General features: G+C 35.9%; 1 protein-coding gene across 1 annotated transcript; it reads left to right on the forward strand.

Annotated features, from left to right (window-relative positions):
• Positions 1 to 6,214: 6,214 nt before the first annotated feature.
• On the forward strand, positions 6,215 to 20,735 carry LOC126967250 (apolipoprotein D-like). Its single transcript, XM_050811745.1, has 6 exons — positions 6,215 to 6,431; positions 14,920 to 15,074; positions 16,580 to 16,647; positions 17,774 to 17,925; positions 18,693 to 18,867; positions 19,878 to 20,735. The coding sequence occupies exons 1-6, from the start codon at positions 6,321 to 6,323 to the stop codon at positions 20,003 to 20,005; spliced, it is 789 nt and encodes a 262-aa protein (XP_050667702.1). The 5' UTR covers positions 6,215 to 6,320; the 3' UTR covers positions 20,006 to 20,735.
• The last annotated feature ends 1,861 nt before the right edge of the window (positions 20,736 to 22,596 follow it).

Genomic DNA, 22,596 nt, shown 5'->3' on the forward strand with positions numbered 1-22,596 from the left:
ATCAGTTTATAACATTTAAAAGTATAGATAGGTTACCTAGACCACATTCGATGTTTATAAATGATACACTAACGCACACATGAATAATTTAACATTGCAATAGCACACTACATTACGATTACACGTCACAGAAGGAAAGTAAATGCAATCATCGCAAGCAAAAAAGAGATAACTCTAATTTGCTAATTGCTTCGTATTTGAATAGATAAATACAGAATCATCCATCTGATATGATTTTTTACCGTACACCGTGATTTATGCCTAAAATACGATTCATTCAGGAGTTCATGTAGTAAAAGTTTTAAAGTAGTAAAACTGCATTGAAATTAGGTAATTAAAGTGTTATTGATTTTATAAATTCGTTCCAATAAATTAGGGCTTATTAATATGGGATATACATGATATTAATTATTAATACAATGACACAAGTAAGTAAATATTATTAACTCATAATCCTATGTAAAATTCTTGCTAATATACGAATTACCTATATGGTACGTAATACATATAAGACTTAAAAAAATACTTTTATGTAAGCCAGCCATATTTCTAAGAAACAAATCGACTTATGTTATAAGCCTTTTATGTACTTATCTAAGTTATGCTGCGGACACACCACTTAACCGTCTACAGCTTGGTTATCGCAATAATTATTGCATACCTGTATAGCCGAGTGGTTAGCGATCCTATCTACTAAGCAAGAGGTCCCGGGTTCGAATCCCGGTAGGTGCAAGCATTTATATAATGAATATGGATGTTTGTTTCCGAGTCATGGATGTTTAAATGTATTTATGTATGTCTATATGTATGTTTATATGAATTTATGTATGTTTAAGTAAGTATATTGTATTAAATATATCATTGTCTTGTAACCCATAACTCAGTCTATATATGCTTAACTTGGGGCAAGATAAATTGTGTAAAAAGCGTGTCAATATTATTATTATTATTAAAATACCGCATAACTGAAACCATTTATTAGCTGTTTATATGAAGTTTTTTTTTAAATAATTATAGAGCAACAGAATACGAGAAGAAAATTCATTTTTTCTTTACATTTTAATTTTTAATAGACAGTACGAAAAAAAATCACCAATGCACCCCTAATATTTACAGTTGAAGCCATGTTAATCATTCAATCTAGATAAAAATTGTATGAAAAATTATTAACTGTTTACCAATACTACTTAACATGACATAGTTTTGTTATTTTTGTAAAGAAAATTGTATTATGTGTGTAATACATTATAAATGCTTCTAATTCTGAATTAAAACTATGGCGATCTTGTGCGAGAGAGGTAATCTAGCTCCGCTCGATTCCTCAAGGCAGATGGCTTGGTCCTCAGCCTTTTTTTTATGGAATAGGAGGACAAACGAGCGTATGGGTCACCTGGTGCTAAGTGATCACCGCCACCCACATTGTCTTGAACCACCAGAGGAATCACAAGAGCGTAGCCGGCCCTTAAGGAAGGTGTACGCGCTTTTTTTGAAGGTACCCATGTCGCATCGTCCCAGAAACACCACACAAGGAAGCTCATTCCACAGCTCTGTAGTACGAGGAAGAAAGTTCCTTGAAAACCGCACTGTGGAGGACCACCACACAGATGGTGGGGATGATATCCTAACTTGTGGCGTGTCGTGCGAAGGTGGAATTCGGCGGAAGGAATCAGGTTAAACAGCTCTTCGGAACACTCCCCGTGATAAATGTGGTAGAAGACACACAATGAAGCTACGTCTCTACGCAACGCCCAGTTCACCGAGCACTGGGTCCCCGACAATTCAAGCTGCTCTGCGTTGCACGGAGTCAAATGGATTGAGCTGATACTGGGGTGCGCTCGACCAGAGATGACAGCAATACTCTCGCCCTCCAGATGGCCACGGAATTGGCAATCGCTCGAGATTTCGAGACCCAGTATTCCGATACTAGACTAGGCTTTAAGGGAAGTGTTGTCGAAGAGCGGTGATACGACAAATGGGGTTTATTTAGTGGTAAACGCGAAAACTTGAGTCTTCTGGGGGTTGAATTGGACAAGGTTCAATTTACCCCATTCCGCGACCTTCTCGAGAGAGGACTCGATAGAAGACACAAGGTTCTCCCGGCACTGGTCGACGATTTCCCGAGAGAGACCTGCATGGCCCGTGTATACGGCATCACCAGTGCTGTCGTCTGCATAGCAATTAATGTTGGAGGTGTCCAACATATCATTGATAAGCAGAAGAAACAGCGTGGGAGATAGCGCACAGCCTTGGGGTACTCCAGCGTTCACGGGCTTGGGATTGGAGCAATAACCGTCGAAAATGACCTGTATGCTGCGACCAGTGAAGAAGCTGGAGGTCCACTTGCATAAGCTCTCGGGAAGCCCAAATAATGGAAGTTTTGAGAGGAGCGCCATGTGCCATACACGATCAAAGGCCTTCGGTATATCCAGGCTAACTGCGAGGCCTTCCCCCATGCTTTCTAAAGCCGCCGCCTATCTGTGTTAGGTATACCAGAAGATCGCCTGGCGAACCACCATGGCGAAAGCCGTACTGCCGGTCGTTGATCTACTGGTGACCCTCAAGGTAAAGTACAACGGGCAAAACACACCCAGCTTGGCCAGACATTTAATAACTGTGGCTCAAAATACCTGACAAATATAATCATTTTTTACTACGAAACCATTAAAATCTATCCCGGGGGTCACTAGATAAAATGATCCTTGGGATACATACCTAAAAGGAACACAAATATTTTAACCCAAAAATACCTACCGTTATTTAATACCATTTTTGACTTTAGTTGAGTTATACAAACAATGCGCCAGGTAGTGCGGTACTGGGTTTTTCTTTGAAGAATCTCAGCACCTACCTGCTACTTACTAGCCCGGAGTAAGAAAGTTAAAGGGCATTTATTTTCTCAAAATTGATTCCTTTAGGATTCTTTTTGATGTCATTTCTAATATACTAGGTACTACTACCGCTTTAAAAACAAATGGCGCTCTGAGAGAGAAGAAGCGGCGCAAGAAACTCTCCCAGTATTCTTTTTTTGTGCTCTTTTTAATAAAATATACTATTTTGCTCTGCCATTGCATATAGCAATAGGCTATAAAATAATCACAATCTAATTCCAGGCTGTCCGATCACTTACATATTCAGCTGGGGAGTAGTAGGACTTACGACAGAGCCATTTTTTAATAAAACATTACATTTATTTATAGATAATGCCTAAAGCGCGGCTGGGACTCAACTATAAAAGTGTATACATTTTACATACTTATGAAGCCTCCTAGAGTTAGTTATCCCTTATTTCTAGTGTTATAATAATGAAAATCACCATTTAGAGAAAAAGGTGATAATTTTTGTGAACGTATATTAAATTTTCATAAATGTCCTGACAATGAACAGTCATAATATTTATTTCTTTAAACTTTTCTTTGGGTGACTGTCTATACCCAAGCTTATACATAACACGAACAGTTTTCTTTTGCAGAGCATACACTATATCAATGTCAGCAGCATGAGCCAACAGTAAAATACTGTACGTCATGACACTGTGAAAATAACTGAAGTACCTACACTAATCTACCTACACCTTAGCACTTACGTAATTTATACATCTAGACAGAGCCTCTTACTGCTAGACAACGGATGAAAACAGGCCAGTTTTATTACTTTAGTGTGCGTGAAAAGCTACGTCGTACACTCGGGATATGTATGCCACTTTATGTTAGTGTGTGTGCAATGCTCAAAATAGAGGTTAACAGACAACCTAAATTTTTTTCGACGTTTTCACAGCTGTCACAGTATCTAGACGTATCAATGATCTGAGGGCTAAACTTGGCTTGAGGCTTGGGCTTTTAAAGGAAATATGAGCAGTGTGTTGGTGATAGGGCGAAGAGATTAAAACAATTATGAACTTGATGTAAATGTTAATTGTGAAGAACACACACACAGGATACTGATGACTATAATATAAAATACAAAAGTAACTCGGGCTTGCGTGGTATCGCGCTTAGGCGGTAATTGACAACTGACGCCTCGCATATTCTTTGATGCGGGGCGGCTTCATATTAAAAATTCTAATTTTTAATACAATTTTTTTCTATCTATGGTTGTTATGCCAGGTGGAACCATCGCCAACACAGAGGTTACATTTAAGCATTCCAAAACATCATATCGTCGTGCTAACGCATGCAAAATACTCATTAGTGAAATAAAGACAACTACAGCTCCATCGCTAAACATCATGAGTAAAAGTCTCAAAAATCTGGGCTTTGTTCTCGTCCAAAAATTAACTATGCTTACGAAATTTTTGAAAACTAATGGGAAGAAACTATTCTGTCGGACTATTTTGCTTTTTTCGGTTATTGTTTTGTTGAGCGAAGCTGAGCGGAGCTCCCACCGGGTGACTCCAATTACTTTCTGTGTTAAATTGTTTCTCGAATATTACTGGACCGATTTTAAAAATTTTTGAACTCATAGAAAGCTTTCGAAATTTTCTAGGTTATTGTCGAGACAGAATTTTGAATTTCCACTTGATTCAATTTATAATTTAAAACAAACATGTTTTACAAATTGTTCTAAATTAGCACGCGCTATTTATATTTATTTTAAAATTGAGTCGATTGATCAAATAAACAAAAACTCAAAGAAGATGACCGCAGAGAACAACGACTCTCAACCCCAATGACCCGCCCGTATCAACGGGCGGCGAGTGATCCTTGCTGCAGGGGACGAAAAGTCCTGAACAGCATTCCCCCACCGCGCCGATGTGGGCGCGGCGAGAGAAGACCACGACGTAAACTTATAGTGAGGTTTTAATTGTAACACTCTCGATTCGAATGCCAGGTTCTTAGTTAATGAATTTGCAAATCAGCACATGTCTCTCATGTGACCAGAAAAGGTGCTAATTCCTCATATTAATTATGGCGCCAAATTCCAAAAGATTCTTCTCTCAAAATTGTCATTGTTTTACACAGACTTAGTTTACCTCGCTTCGTTTAAATTTACGCCGCAGCGAACCGCTACCACGAGCGATTGCGGCATTCTAGTTTTAATAAGCCTTTGTAGTAATTGAGTACTTACAAAAACAAAAATAGAAAGACGCCAAATTATTATTATTTCAAAATAGTTTTGACGTGGGGTCCAAGAGAGTCTTTGAATAAGGAGAAAAGAGTTGAGAACATTTGTATTGAAAAGTTTCCTGCAAAGCTACTAACAGGTAACAGTAAAATCACTTGACAAGGTCGAAAATCGGTTAATAATCGTCAAACAACAGATTTCTTATTGACTAACGGAAGTGGACGACTGTGGTACGTTTCAAACTACGGAGCATAACGCGACTCAGTGCCGCACAATACCGAATTGTGTTGATGCTTAAGGCGACACTAAATGCCGGCGACCTTGAGCGATATGAGTTCACGGCTCCTATGTAACAAAGCCAATATTTTAAAAATTCTTGCGTCGAAAATTTAACATTTTAACAGGCGCAAACAGTTTAATTGCTTACAATCCTCATTAGTGATTACTAATCTTAATAAATGTACCAACACAAAAAAGTAAAAGCTATAAGAACAACAAAAAAGTAATTCATAATAGCTCTGGAGTGTTAAGTTTAACTAACAGCAAACATTAGCCACCTACAAGTAATACTTAAGGGTATGTGTAACAGGATAAAGTAATGTTCATAGCTCCAAATGCTATATTGTCTCCACAAAACTTGTCTAAAAACACCTTGTTTGCGTGTTTTCTGCTAACTCTTCGCCTTAATTGGAACATGAATTATTGTTTTAGTTGTCAAATGCTGGTGCATTTGGAAACTGAAACAAACAGTGTTGAAAACAAAATTAGTTAAATGTTTTGTACCTTCGTCCATTATTTTTTTAAAACAGCCTGAATTAACTTTCATTATTTCCAAAAAACTACGACGTAACGAAAGCTTTAAATTTGTTTAACAATATACAATATCACTAACGATAATAATATAAATAAAATTTCGATAAATGCCAACTTTAAGAAAAGACACTAATTTTCTGCCACTACGTTGATATCGATTGCACGCATCACACGAAAGTAGTACTTTTGAAAGTGTTCGGTTGTGCGAAGCGATTCTGTATTGTATGTATTTGGAACATACATAATTGAGCATTATGTGACTCAACCATTTCCATGTTACGGTAGTGTGGCCGTAGCTTTACATATAGAGTCTTGTATTTTGTTAGTCAACTCATTGGCCATTGCCCATGCCATTGCCCATCAGCCTTCACAGTACACAGTCTTGTGCTCTATAATTCTACAACCAGTTTTTATTGAGCAGCGAAGAGAAACGGTTGTGTGTGACAATGTTACGATTATTAGTGTTGGGAGCATTATGCAGTGGGGCGTTATCCCACACTTACCACTTAGGAGCGTGCCCTGTTGTTGAGCCCATGCCAGGCTTTGATATGAACCAGGTACATTAATTGTGAAATTTATCTAAACTAATATTTTTATATAACAGATAAGATTTTTTTTTGATTGATTTTTCGTATTCTTTAAATTGATGAAATTTAAGACTAGATGACTTATTAAAAGCACCTTTAGTAAACTGCATTATCAGCAACATGGGTTATGTGGGTTATTTTATTGAAAAAAAATGAGATTTTGATGTAAATTGCATGCAAAAGGTATCGAGACTATTTAAGTATATAATGAGCAAGTATATAGTGCAGAAAACTGGCTAGGAATATAATATTTTGATTATCGAAGCGAATCAATGTCAGGTAAACAAATTTATTGTATATTTTACATTAATTTGCAACGTTCCGCATTCTTCGTATAAAATAAATAAAAATAAAAAGGTCTCTTATTTCTTACAATTCTTGTTTCGTTAAAAGTATTACCCCCTTATTCATAATAGTCTGCTAACTTAAAGCATTGCTAATTCTCACTCTGTCTTCTTCTATTGACCTAAGTCAGAATGAGAAAAGTCTCCCTCTGGATCGTTTGCCGTTTATTAATGATTAATTAATCTTTGCTACGTAATGATTAGTTTTGACTCATGGACGAGTGAAAAAAGAAGGACTCCGCGCCGTGATATTAGCAAGTGAAGCACCTTTATGTACCGGGGTATACCCCGTAACCGCACACACACTAGCCAATACCAGTTACACAATTTTTTCTCCCTTTAATAATCATATATCCACAAATACTTTAATATTATTGTTTTACACTTTTTCACAACGCACGACGACATTTTTAAATATTTTATTGCAACGCAAACTGATCTGTCACAGACGATGGCAAATCTCATAACGGCGGCTTGTATTGGTGTAAGTGTATGCGTAGGGCTATGTATTTACACATTTACCGGATTGTTTTGGTGCTTCACTGTTATGTAAGGTGACACGGAGTCCTTATTTTTTTTTCTCGTCCGTGTTTTGACTATATAAAACTTTTAATAAGCGTCTTTGGATAACATTTTTATGATTTTTCTTTGTTAGTTCATTTTTAATGCAAACTATGTGAAAAGTAGTGATTTGAGAAGAGAATATGATTTATTGTTATGTATTGAATGTTATATCGATTTCAGTTAAGAAGTTTTCGCTTAAATTGAGATCGCTTTCATAAAGAAATATGTTTTATATTTCTTTAATTACTTAACTATTCTCTTCACTTTTTAGCGCATTCACGTTATCAAGGTAATAATTATTGATTTTTTTATCAGTCAATTATTTTTAGATTTCATAAATTACAAACAAAAATTCGAAAAATCAAATCTTATCTCTTTATGCTTATAATAGTTAATAGAGTATATTGAATGAAACCTGTTTACTTGATGATTTTATAGCTTCCTGTTTTATAAAACGATTTAAATTTTTCATAACAAAGTGGACATATTGAATCGCACGCTACCGGTTCCTTAAACAATTCAACAAGAGACGAGCTAAAACATTTTTGTTTGACATTTGACAAGAGAATTTACTCATGGTAAGTGTCACTCCCTGCGTATTACAATGCAGTGTTCTCAGGGGTCTTCATTGAACATAAAAATACCCAGCCGGTATTGTATGCAAACAAATCTCGAAACAAGTTTGGTGTAGGTCGTAAATCAATGACGTTACATATGGAAAATACACGTCGGATAAAACGCAGCCGAGATACCTACATGCCACTGTTAAATAGTTGAAGTATTTAAAGTTGAGCTCGTGAGAAGAACATATGCTCAGATCTGCCTTATCTTTGAATAAAATCTGTAAATATAATAAAAAATTGAACCTTTTTTGGACTACAACCACCGTATTGCATGATTTGATTCCTTTATTGTTGTTTGCTTGAGTTCCCGTAACAGGCTTCGTCATGCTCACTTAAGTGTCACTGCTTGTGGCGGCGACATGGGACGGGTCGTCCCCTTCATTAAAATATGGTTGAGGGATGCAATGGCTGGCTCATGCGTCACGCTCGTGAACGGGCGCAGTTTGTGGTGGCATCATGATCCTGTTGCCGGAGGCTCGGCTTCAGATTATATCTATATATTTTATAACGATACTCGAACGGTTGGCCCAGTTGGTTAGAGCACCGGCACGGAACGCCGGAGGTCGTGGGTTCGAGTCCCGCATCGTTCATAAAATTTTGTTTTTCAAATTTTACTTGTGTATTGTATATTTTATTTATAATCGCTTATAAAATGCTCACATAATACCTTTATTTATTTATGGTGTATGTGGATGATGCAGCTACTGTACTCAATAACTTTTGTATTAATTTACATTTACTTTTTCGACTTACTCGTGTAAGACATTGACTATTCGACGTTTGAGTATGGTTGTTGCATCACTTTACATATTATATTGTAATTGAAATGATTTGTAAATCGATGAAAATGTAAATCTTAATATTATAAAAGAGTGGCAATGAGTTTCTTGCTACTTCTTCTCATTAGCTCAACCCTTTACGAAGTAGCGGTAGATTCATTAAGAAAAAATATTTTTTTGACATTCTTAAGTGTCATTTCCGTGACCTACATGAATAGTGTATTTGATTTGATTTGATTTGACCATTCGTAAAACACTGGCAGACGAATTCTTAACGCTTATAAATAATTCGTTAACCTTGCTAGGAAACTCGTTTGCCACTGTTTCAATTAGGTTTTTTATCAGTTATAAAAACTGAGACAATAATATACTTGTTCTTGGATTACGTATTAAGACGCTCTATGGAGCATTCCCCTGCAGTGTATACATTCAACAAATAGTGATAAAACAAACATAACACTGAGTTGAGATGCGATAACGGTATCGGGTGAACAAGAGGAACTTGACCCCAGAGACACGATAGCGACGCATGACTCCAACAAAGAGAACATAACAGTATGACTCATTTATTACTTGAGGATAATATTCTTGTTTTCTTTCTATTTTGCTTTAAATACGTTATAGAGCTTTGCTTTTTTTTTTATTTAGTCCACAAAACTGACAACAAAAATTGTATGGACTGCAAAGTAGTAAAATATACAAAAATACTATTTATCAATTGAGTCTACTGGATGTGGACGTGGCATGCGTGATTAAGTGAAACAATAACTACAGGACAACAAAACACGCTTAACAAACAAGCTTGATAAAAACAGGACTTATTCTAACAGACAATAAAAAAAAAAGATTAACAGATTACTTACTTGCTAACTTATCTATGTACTTAATTTATTTTTTATTTTGGGTATATTGTCACAGAAGATATCTATATCATCTCTGTAATAATTTGCAAAAAATTGCATTCTATAAAGCGGACTATGATCACCAAGTTTGGTTCTGCTTTGTGGCAAACAGAATCTTGCGATTATGTAAGCGGCTACAATCACGAGGCACAACGAACTTCAAGCGTTCAAGTAATTCAGGCGCGTCAATGTGTCCCTTCATTAGCTTTGCCAAGAAAATAACATCTGCAATCTTTCTGCGGTCTTTAAGTGATTTCATTCTATAGTAAGAGAGACGAGAGTCGTACGAAAACAATTTATTACTTTTGCAGTCTTTGTAAGATAGATGGTATAGAAACCGTTTTTGAATTCGTTCTATTCTATCGGAATGAACTTCATACCCTGGACTCCATACCGTGTTGCAATATTCAAGGATACTGCGGACAACACTGTTGTAAACGAGTATTGATAAACTGGGATCCTTAAATATTTTCATTTGTCTGTAGACTAGGCCAGATATTTTTGATGCTTAAGATGTTATTTGTTCTATGTGTGGGCGAAAACTTAAAGCTGAGTCTATTATAACGCCAAGGTCTCTGATACTATAAACTTCCTTAAGACTAACATTGTTTATTTTATATACGCAGTCTAACGGATTTTTCTTTCTGTTAAATTTAATGTGGAAACATTTTTCAATATTTAAGAACATTCCATTTGTGTAGCACCAAGAGTGAACAGCATCAAAATCATTTTGTAGTGTTGTCACGTCAGCTTGGCTGTTAATAGTTTTGTAAATTTTCATATCTTCTGCAAACAATTTGAATTTAGAATTTAACTTGAGTGCCAAATCATTTATGAAAATTAAAAAGAATGTGGGACCTAAATATGATCCTAGAGGTACACCCGATGATATTTTTATCTCATAGGACTTGAATCCATTAACAACAACTAGTTGTGACCGATTTCTTAAGTAAGATTCACACCAACGCAACAATGAGCCATGAATTCCCAAAAACTCAATTTTTGACAATAAAATATTATGGTTCACCATATCGAAAGCTTTTTGAAAATCAGTGTAAATTGCATGTACCTCACCAGTAGAATCTACAACCTCTGCGATGTCTGAAATATAACTAACTAAGTTCGAGGTAGTGGATTTCCGAGGGCAAAACCCGTGTTGATTAGGATCGAGATATTGAGCTATATGAGAATATATTACTTTTTGAATTAGACTTTCTAAGACCTTTCCACATATTGATAAAACAGATATAGGCCGGTAGTTTTTTATATCTTTTGAGTTGCCGGACTTATGGACTGGTGTGACATATGCAATTTTCCATTTGGTAGGAAATATGCCCGTTTGCAAAGAACAATTATATTTGAGAGTTAGTGGTTTAACTAATTGGTGTGCGCATTTTTTTAGAAATATTGGAGCAATAAGATCTGGACCGGGTCCCTTAAGTGAATTCAAGTTTAAAAGGTATTTTAAAACTTCCTCTTCAGTTAGTTGACAACTACCGAGTGGAGCATTGGAAATAATATTGTTTAGGTGTGGTGCATTTCCTACGTGACAGTTACTGGTGTTAGTATAGACCGATGAAAAATGTTTTGCAAAGGCGTCGCATATATTCTTTCCTCCTTTGGCCACAAAATAATGCAGACTCATTTCGTTCGGAATACAATTTGGACCATTTTTACGTTGCTGTTTAAAAAACTTCCAAAAGTAGGTAGGGTCATCATGGATAGATTCGACAACGCGTTTTGTAAAATTGTCATAACAACCTTTTATCATGATGGCACAACGTTCGCGTAGTAATTCGTATGATAATTTGTCCATTGAGTTGTTATATTTTTTACTTTTATGGTAGATTTTTGCTTTTTCTTTAAGTGCTCGTAACAGTGGACCTGAGAACCATATAGGATAGTGACTATCTCGCGGTTTCCGCATGGGTGTATGTCTATAAATAATGGGCATAGTGTCTGGTAAAATATTTCTAGTTTTGCATCGACCGAATAGACATTGTGAAATAGAGACAACCAATTTATTTTATCCAGTTCATTACAGACATTACCATAGTCACATAAGAAGAAGTTGAGAAATGGTGTACGAGAAGGTTTCATGTAGCGGTTACAATTTACTTTTAAGTTAATTTGTAGGGGTGGGTGATGGTTGTCTATTGTGACCAAAGCATTTTATTCTTTTTTTACTTGAATCCAATCTGTATTATTTGTAAGAACTAAGTCTAAAATACGTTCGTTTATATTTTGAATAGGATTGCATTGTTCAGGTTGTTGAAAGCAACATGCTCTAAAAAGAGAGATTCAATATTATTACATAGTTGACCAGACATTAAGCCATTCTTCGTTTCCATTCGGATCAGCTGCCCAAGAGATGTTGGATAAATTGAAATCACCAACATTAATAGTGGGTTAATCTTGAGATATTTTGTTATTACAAATATCTGTCACACTTTTAAAAAAACATTCTAAGTAATCTTCTTTTACAGGCGGTGGAACGTAGACACCACAAAAATATATAATAATATTATGACTGACTTTAATCGCTATCCATAAATCTTCACATACAGATTCCCATTCGTACTTCCTTACAGACTCAAATTTTTTACTAACAGCAATTGCGTCGCCACCCCCTTCTTTTTTATGGTAAAATAGTGGACACGAAGAGCGATCTCGCCTATGTAAAATATAAGGACTATCTAGGATTTCATTATCGAAAACCGTGTTGTTCAACCAAGTTTCGGTTAAGATTATTAGATCGTAGTCCTGACATAGAGCCGCTGTATAGATATCCTCTGTTTTGGTCCGTAAACCTCGTACATTTTGATAAAAAAATTTTAACGCGAATTTTATACAATAAAAATGTTACTGCATGCTTATATAAATAATTAACTAATTTAAGCCGTTAAGAGTTTAAATATTTTTTATCCACAGTGCTGCAGCTTCATTGTTTTTCCGAACAAATACACGACCATTTCTTACCCACACATATTCATATTTCTTTTCTTTCGCAGCTAGTCTAGTGGCAGCATGTAACTTTTTATTCTTCGGGGATAGATGCTCCATGATATATATATATGGGTGTGTTTTGGCCAGCGAAACCCAAATGAGATGTATTCAGCTTATTTTGTGGATTTTTCCTATTAAAGCGTTTTACGGCAGCGAGTAAGTCATCTCGAACTCTTTGATTAGACAATGTCAATACGATATTTTGCGGACGCTGATTTAATTTAATTAATTTATTTAATTTATTAATATATTTAATGAAATAATCGTACAATTTATGTTATTCAAATATATTTTAATTACAAATTAACAAAATCTGACAGTTGATTTTAAATTCTCTCACAATTTTATGTGTAGACTTACCATATTAGTACAAGCATATCGACGGAAATTCTTAATTTGTTGTGTTAGTTTGTAGTTTCATATTAATAATTTTTGAAGTGAAAACATCTTGATTTGCGGCGTTGAGCACATTTCTTGGGATGGGTTTAAAAACTTTTACTCGCGTCAGGACACGTGGTCTGATCGAAAATTCGTAAGACAGTCGTTAAAATTATGGATGAAAGATTTATACTTCTAGCTAATTATAGTTCGGCTATTTTAACCGGTCAATAGACCAGTGGTTGAATTATGCATCATTGTGATTGCAAAGCTGAAACACCGCGAGGTCGAGGGATCGAATCCGTGAAAAATTCTTACGGCCTTACAAATAAACTTAGTATAAAGTTATAACTGATGATAAACAAAGAAAATGCAAAATGTTCACAATATCGTTGACAACGCTGTCAATACAATGATAATTCTGATGTTTTCCGAATGACAAGCTGCCTTGCAAATAAACGCAGGAAACGTTATACGTCCGATCAAACCTGTCGTTAGCAAAAGTATCTATTTGTAAACATTTTACATATTCTTGGTTTATGCTTAGTTATAACTTTATGCTAATTTTACTTGTAAGGCCGTTACAGTTTAATTATTTGGTTTTTAAACTTTGTCATTAGTGAAGACTCTTCTTAAGGCGATAGTTCTACTAATCACAGTTCATTAGTATGTAACAAGATTTGCAGTTTAAGACAAAATTTTGTTTGAATAAATGCTAGTATATTGAAAGTCTTATGATTTTAGGAACGAATTTCATAGATATGGGATGCAACTGTCGATTTACATTACTAATTGTCGTTTTGTAGCTCAAGGCTGCTATAGTGATATTATCGACGATAAAAGCGTCATCGCAAAGATTCTCTAGCGTTAGATATACGTTCGACGCGGGCATGGCTGAGACACGAGCCGAGCGATGCGGGTCAACGACCCCACCCCGGAAGGACCGCGTAATATTTTATAAAAACGGTTGCGCAAGAGTACGAAATGCTGTGATATTTTTATGCATTTTGAAGTGAAACTTCTTCAGGCGGATGTGGGTAATTTTTTTACAAATGAAACGGAAAAGAACGTCACGTCACGTAATTAAGCGCAATTTAATTAAAAATAAACTAAAATAACAAAAGTTATTTGTTCAACAAGTGAGCAAAGTTATTTTTTTCTGCGAGTGCTGACTTTAAATCACGAATTGGAGAAGTAGTCTAGTTGTTTCTAATATAGACTACTGAGGTAGTGGGTGATTTAAAGACACGAGACAAAAAAAGATTTGCTCTCGTGTGAAACATACAACTTTTCATCTCGACTAGCGAGAAAAGTGTTATAAGTTATAGTAAGAGAAATAATTAAATAATATTTAACAATGTTTAAAATATCATTACTAGTATTTATTTTAAATATTAAGTCTTTAAAAAGGCAATTGTAAAATTTATAAATCTAAATTTCGATAAGTAACATATAAATTTTTGTGACAATGAGATAATTCGCTAGGCCAAAATAAGTTTCGAAACGCACCGGATCGCATTGTTTATTTTTTAACGCTGAGTAATTCCCGTATGTCCATAAATACATTAAATTTCGAACCCCACGTGACCATCACGTGGGGTTCGAAATTTAAAACACTTTGCTTCACGCTCGCAGCAAAAGGCGATTTTGCTGCATATTATTTCTATTGTTTTGGAGTAGTGTTTTTGAAGTCGGTAGTTTTTTTTTTTAAATATTTTTCGTTTCATAATGAGAATATCACGAGAACCGAATATCGAGTACTCGCCTTAAATATCTCATATGAAAGAGCGAGAGCGAGATATCGGTAATACTTCTTCAATACTGATAGCCTTGACTTTTATTTTTTTTGACGTTTTTTGCAGATGTTGGGAGTATGGTACGTGATACAGAAGACGTCCACAGCCTCGCACTGCATCACCTATAACTTCACCAAAACTGATGAGCCAGGAACCTATGAGTTGGAACAAGTGTCACAGCATTTTATATTAGGATTGACACCGCTTAAGCACGACTATAGGTGAGTTAATCTACACAATAGACTTTCGGCCTTTCCCAATATACTACCTACAGATAGAGATAAATTACTACCATCTACTGTCAGTAATTAGCTGTCAAATTTCTGTAGCTATCCCAATATACTGGATAAGTCATTCTTATCGCCTTATATTGGGATGCGTGACTTTTTCATACAAACTTCTATCGCTGGTAAGCTATACGTCGTCCCATTGATAGACAGCGTGTACGGATAAGGTGAGTTACCGTCGATAAGTTTATTGGGACGGAAAAGTCAAAGATAGTTACGATTTTTATCTCAAGTAAGAGATAGACTGAATATTGGGAACGGCCGTGACAATATAGTAAGTAGCGTGTGAGCGAGAAGAACTCTGACGGAGATACAGCAAGTTCCTTTTCCAACTACCCGATTTTGATTGAAAAGGCATAAAGAGCAACCCACGCTTGGCATTTGCTCCTTTACGCACGAATACAAAATTGGTCACGGATCACAGGCTTTCAGGTCATCTAAACGCTAGTATATTTTGAGCCTATGATCTAAATGTATAATAAAACATCAGGATAAGCGTGTGTTTAATGAAAAAGTTAAAACGAATGGGTGTAACGGAAGAGTAACAGCAAAAAATCGCGATTTTTCTTATTATTTTCTGTCTCGGTCTGTTCTTGAGTTTATTCGATAGTTCAAAATAATTTAATTTATATCATTGTAATATTATTTAAAAAAAGGATAGAAGTGAACATTTTTGTTGTTATACGCATATTTTTTATGTATAATATATTTATTTTCTTTTATATTTTTTATACAGTATATATGTTATATAAATATGCTCTACTTTGATTTTTGCTAGTTACAAAATAATTTCTAATTAAATAAGTTTGTTTATATAGACTTTTGTTTCAATATTTATTTAAATACGTAGCGATAGGTTAATACTCTGCTATTTCGCAGAACCTATAATAAAAGTACATGAAATGATTATAGATACCGATAACGTTTCTAAATTGAAATGTGTCATACACTCCAGTTTACGTAACAATAAACCCAAATTAAATTAGCCCTGTGCTTCCCCGGGGCATAAAAAAAAAGTCTCAGGCCCTAGGGTGTCTTAAGAGGTGACCAAGGACATTTAACAGTGGGAGGCTCCTTTACACAGGATGCCGGCTAAATTATGGGTACCACAACGGCACCTTTTACTGCCGCGAAGCAGTTATGTGTAAGCATTATTGTGTTTCGGTCTAATGGGCGCCGTAGCTAGTGAAATTACTAGGCAAATGAGACTTAACATCATATTTCTCAAGGTGCCGAGCGCAGTTGTATTGCCGCTATGAATTTTTGCTTTTTTAAGAATCCTGAGCGGCATTGCATTGTTATGGGCAGGGCGTCAGCTGAACGTCCTCCTCGTCTCGTCCCTTATTGTCATAAAACATTTTGGATAATGGTCTTAAAGACATAAATATTTGATCTGACTTCCTTGCAAAGCAGAAATTTGATGATAAGGTTATTTTTAGATACACCGGAGTGTTGACTGTTCCCGACCCAGCTGTTCCTGGAAGAATGAAAGTGAAATTCCCGTTAAGTTAGTATTATTTTTTATTTATTTAACATTTTACTACATCGCCACAAACTTTTTCGTCCGTCTGTCGTATGGCGCATTACAGCCGTCTGCGGAAAAGGAAAAAAGTTGAATCATTAATTTTAACTATTGCTATCAAGTCAGGTTGGCTGATTAATCTAAGGCTGACTAAGTGACGCGAGGAATACAGAACACGACACCATTATATTTTTTCATTAATATCCATTAAAACACAGAACAATAACGATAAAAACTCTCAAATTAAAACGCGGTCAAATTTGACACGAGACTAATGGACAATAAATTGTTTCAAAATGTTTCATGATCTTCATATATTCCTTCTCTTTCTCACACTTAGGTTTTTATGTAAGGATAGTTATCTCACGTTCACACAGGGTTCGTCTAATGGTAGTATACTAAGTTTATGTTGCATCGTGTGCCAATAGCAGTAATAATTTGATTAGAGTCACATACGATTGCGAAACCAAGTTTGGAAGATTTAGCCTCACGAACGAATATATACACCGTTACCCTCGTCGAACACACTGTGGCAATCGATGTATCGATGTTGATTCAAGAAATAGAAAACAGACCAGCACTGTATGATACATATTTGGCAGAGTATCATGACAGAAATTTAAAAAGTAAAATGTGGGATGAAGTGTGCAAATTTATTTGGATATAGTTTTAGAACTGATATTTTATATGAAATGACCTTTAATAATAATCGTTTTGAAAATATATTATGAACCCAAAATTCTCTATGTTTTCTTCAAGTTTATAACCCAAGTACGAAATAATAATCTCTTTACTTCCATTGCGTGTACATCCCTACAGTTCTGCCGACAGTATGACCAAGAGTGTACGTCGTGTGCGTTGAGTCTTTGTAATATCTGCCAAAGACATTTTGCGCACAATGGAGACTTTTTGTGTGCCGCAGACTCGATAGCACATAAAGTGTGTCATCTGCGATAGGCCTTAGTGTTTTAATTATTAGCTGTTATCTCATTACATCTTTTGCTATGGAAGTTAATAAGTACCCCTTAGGAGCTATCTCTTGATACAGTTATCATCTCTGTATGCTAGAGGGTAGCAACAGATTCAACAGTATATCCTATCGATTTCGTAGGTGTTGCTGGATCTGCAAGCTACACAATACTGGCAACCGACTATACCAAATATGCAGCAGTGTTTACATGTCAAACTCTCACATTCGCGCATCGAAGATCAGCCACAATCCTCTCCAGGAGCAAGGAGCTCGATAGAATGTTTGTAGACAAAGTAAGTGAAATATTATACCTTAAGGTGTTGTTCCAGTATAAGCTAAGCGATTGTTATGTTTAACAGATAAACTGCTGCTCGAGTCTTCTGTTTCTTCTGCAAATGACTCGATCAGTTGGCACTGAGTAAAGACATCGCTTCTTTGCGCGTTTTCTATCGTGTTCATCACGGGGTTTGGAGTGATTCCTGGAATTCATCTTTACCAGCGGTAGGCTCCTATGCATAGAATGCCGGCTAGATTATGGGTATCAAAACGGCGCCCTTTTCTGCCGTGTAAGCATTATTGTGTTTCAGTCTGAAGGTCGCCGTAGCTAGTAAAATTACTGGGCAAATGAGACTGAACATCTTATGTCTCAAGATGATAAGCGCAATTGTAGTGCCGCTCAGAATATTTTGGGTTCTGGATCCTGAGCGGCACTACATTGTTATGGGCAGGGCGTATCAATTACCACCAGCTAAACGTCCTGCTCGTCTCGTCCCTTATTATCATAAAAAATCTGAATATGTGACGTTTCACCACAATGCAGATTTTAAGGAACAATCTGCCACGTAGGCACAGATACCTAATCTGGAGAATATACATCCTTACACGATGTTCCCAGGAATATCACCATGGGCAACTTAAAAAAAAAGCGCAAAACTCATCTTGTATCGCAAGAGAGTGTGAGTGATCAATAAAAATCAGGTGATCGTAAGGTCATTGGTCCTCCTGTTCCACAAGAAACGAAGTCGCAGAAAAAAAATTAATTAGTTGCTAAAAATTTCAGATGCGTTCCAGGCTGTCATCATTTGGCGTGGATCCTTACGATTTGTCAATCATTTCCCAGTCCGAATGTCCTAAACATGCAAATGGAACCGAGGGCGTCAATATAAATATTGATCCAAATACATTCTCATCTCATAACATCGGGGAAGCTGTGAGAAAGACTGGTGGTGTTATCGGTGAGACTAAATTTGTATAACCTGCAATAATACTGGATTGTAAACAATGATCCGAAAATCTTTGACAATCTCAAATTCTGTCCTTTCCTTTTATGTTACTACAGCGCTTCATGACTGCTTGCTTCGAATCGTTACAAGATATGAGTGCTGATAACTAGGTGCTATATAGTTTTAAAGAGTCTTTCTGACAAAACCAAAGAAACTGAATAAAAGTGTGACAACGTCTCGATTTTTTAAAAGAGTATAACTGCTATGCATTCAAGAACTGTGTTATGTACTTTGTATGAATTCTACCACGGAACGTAAAGACAAAATGCGAAATATCATCCGCATCGCAGTGATATCTGGCACACATCCGTGACGCACTTTTTAATCTGTGATAATAAAACATATAGAATTATATGTAGTAACGCAAACGGCGCGCAAAAAGTCTGACACACAAAATATCCTCGTAGATCTGACAGACCGCGCCGCACCGCGCCCTAGAAGAAGTGCGCCAAAAAAATATAACGTTCGCATCTACACGCGCTAACGCAGACCACGCTCACTTTAGTCTGTAGTCTGCACTAGCTAGTGTAGCGATTAACGTTTATCAAGCCGCTAGACATCGATGTATCGATGTTGATTCAAGAAATAGAAGACAGACCAACACTGTATGATACATATTTGGCAGAGTATCATGACATAAATTTATATGAAACAGTCCCTTTAATAATGGCTTTGAAAGTCATACAGGCACATACTCCACAATCGCGTCTTTCGCAAGAAACTTTTACCCCGCACATACACTCAGAGGAAGTCACAGCCGGCTGCAGTTTCCTCCTATCTATAGGATTAGTAATGACCTTCAAGCTAAGAGCTCACTCTCACGTTAGACGCTGTCAATGCATCTCATGTATTGTATTCGCAACATCCATGGGCACGTTAATGTTAAAAAAGACGACTTTGTTTTATACTATGTACTGATTAACCTCATTCCGATCTAAACCAATATCTATTTATTTTTTCAGCCGACGGTGTCGAATACGTAGTAGATGCTGGGAAAAAAGTTTATCACAAAGTAGCTGATAGCAAAGAAGATTTAACAGAAATGCCAAATAGTCGTGATATGAAAGCAGACGCGGAATGGTTGCCTTAAATTATCATAGCATAAAGTAAAAAAATAGCAATGTGTTTGCAATACATTTGTGCGATATTTATAACAGCATTTAGTAATTGCGCCCTAGATGTAAATACTCATAAGTGAAAGTTGAAAAGTTTTGCCATTGATACAATATGTTTTTGCTATACTGCAAATTTATGTCGATAAGCCTACAAAGCTGTGTTATTAATTTACAATTTTTATGTCTGTGTTATTAATTTGAATATTGAATGTAATTAATTTTAAGTATAATTTTGAGTTGTTAAATAGGTAAAAGGTAACTCGATAAAATGCAACTGTACAGAAGAATCCAACAAATACAATTCCATTTTTAAACCATTTTAGGACGTAGTTCAATATAAAACTTTTGCTAAAATACACGTTTGCACGTATTTTATGCTTAGCAAGGTATAGTTAATTAATTTTAATATTAAGTAATTCTTAGAATTTGTTCTTGAAATATCATTCAAATTATCATTCCCTTGTGATACTTATAAAAAATACTAAATTATATTATTGTCTTACTTGCGTGTTGTATTTTCTTGCCAGAATTTGTTAGTCCAACGCAACAGCAAAGTAATTGTACATTTAGTGATGGATTCATTTTGTATGAGTTGACGCATACATTAATACATTATATTACATGAATACTCATTTTTACAAATAGTCTTTATTGGTACTATGCAGTATACATACTTATGAAATTAAAATAAACTTATGTAGAATATTGTGATTTTCATTTAACAGTTTTTATTTATAATGGACTATTTTGTACATATTGAAGACTTAAGCCAAATACTCGATGACCGCAATACAGCTTCCCAACTAGTAGATCTCAAAAACATGAACATGGACAAGATCAAGATCATGTCAAATGTCCATGTCGCACCTACTCCCGTAACAACCTTCTAGCTAAAAGACTCATTTAATACATGAAGAAAAAATTACCTATTGGATTCGTTATATTAACAGATGGAAATTACTGACATCAATGTAATAAGCCAGATATGCCAGAAGACAATATGTTTCAAAAATTGTAAGATGAATTCATATTTTCATTAACGGACGTTTTCAATACCCTATCTATCCTTAGTTTAATTCACTAGAGGATAGAGATATCTATCCTTTTACGCTTACTTTCATTTCAATAAGTTATCGACAGATAGCATTGGACTGTAACTAATAATATAACTATATGTGACATAGCTACGGATAGATAAGATGTTATCAACGGTGATAGCAATATATCCGTAACGGCTATTTTCAATAACGTATCTCTAATCCTTATTGAAAACGGTCGTTAATAGAATTGACGAAGAACGCAGTTTTATAGAAAAAGAATAATTCTGCAAAAAGATAGCAGTGAGCTGATGGCACTTATAGATTGCTGCTAACAGCTTCAAATTTTGGTCGCGTGACAAACAAAAAACAAAATCTGGTTGCGCAAATTTGGCTAAAGAAATATTTTGCAAAAAAAATATAGACCACGTTGCATCAATAAACCATGGCCAGCAAAAAAAAAAAAACCTGTGCCATTATCGGAACAAGAGGGTATTAAAATTGAGTGTTTGGGTTGTTTATTGACGCAAAGTTCCCGTTTCGAGCCGAGCAGGTTGTTCCTCTGGTGGAAATTGATACGCCCTGCCAATAATAAATGCAGTGCCGATCAGGATTCTAGAAAAACCCAAAAATTTTGAGCGGCACTACAATTTCGCTCGTCACCTTGGAACATAAGATGTTAAGTCTCATTTGCGCAGTAATTTTACTAGCTACGGCGCGCTACAGACCGAAACACAGTAATGCTTACACATTACTACTTTACGGCAGAAAAAGGTGCCGTTGTGGTTGGTACCCATAATCTAGCCGGCATCCTGTGTAAGGAGCCGTACCAGTGGTAAAATTTATGGCGAAGAAGGGGAGTACCACAAGTGTCTATTCTTGGATCGTTTCTCTACCTTATCTACATAAATGTTTGACATAATCTGGTAGAAATAATAATTGAATAATATTTGCAGATGACAATTCACTCATATTCGAACCGAAAAGAAATCAAGTAACGGTTGACGGAGTAACTCTATCAAACAGTATACTAATCCAGTACACATTACTGGATAAGTGCCACCAACCTATTGTCAAATTGAAAGAAAACCACAAATATATAATATGTTGCATCAAACGTTAAGAAATTTTGCCAAACCGAGATTAAGAAAATCTGTGGAATATGCTATATTTCACACACACACACACACACACACATACTCACGCCTTGTTCCCGTCGGGGTAGGCAGAGACATATAGAATGCCATTTGCTTCTATCCTTACAAACCTCACGCGCTTCCTCTACATTCATTACTCTTTTCATACATGCTCGCCGGTTGCGGGTGCTTCGGACCTCTCCTTTTCTCAAAACGTCCCCAATTTGATCGACGAATGTTCTACGAGGTCTCCCGCGACCGGCTTGCCCATACACACTTGCCTTATATATTTGATGCGTCATTCTTTCTTCACTCATTCGCTCCACGTGTCAAAACCATTTAAGCATTCCTTTTTCAGTCCTTGTCACAACATCCTCTTTCAAACCACAGCGC

This window comes from Leptidea sinapis, chromosome 1 (assembly GCF_905404315.1).
Source record: "Leptidea sinapis chromosome 1, ilLepSina1.1, whole genome shotgun sequence".
In the NCBI taxonomy this organism is placed as follows: domain Eukaryota; kingdom Metazoa; phylum Arthropoda; class Insecta; order Lepidoptera; family Pieridae; genus Leptidea; species Leptidea sinapis.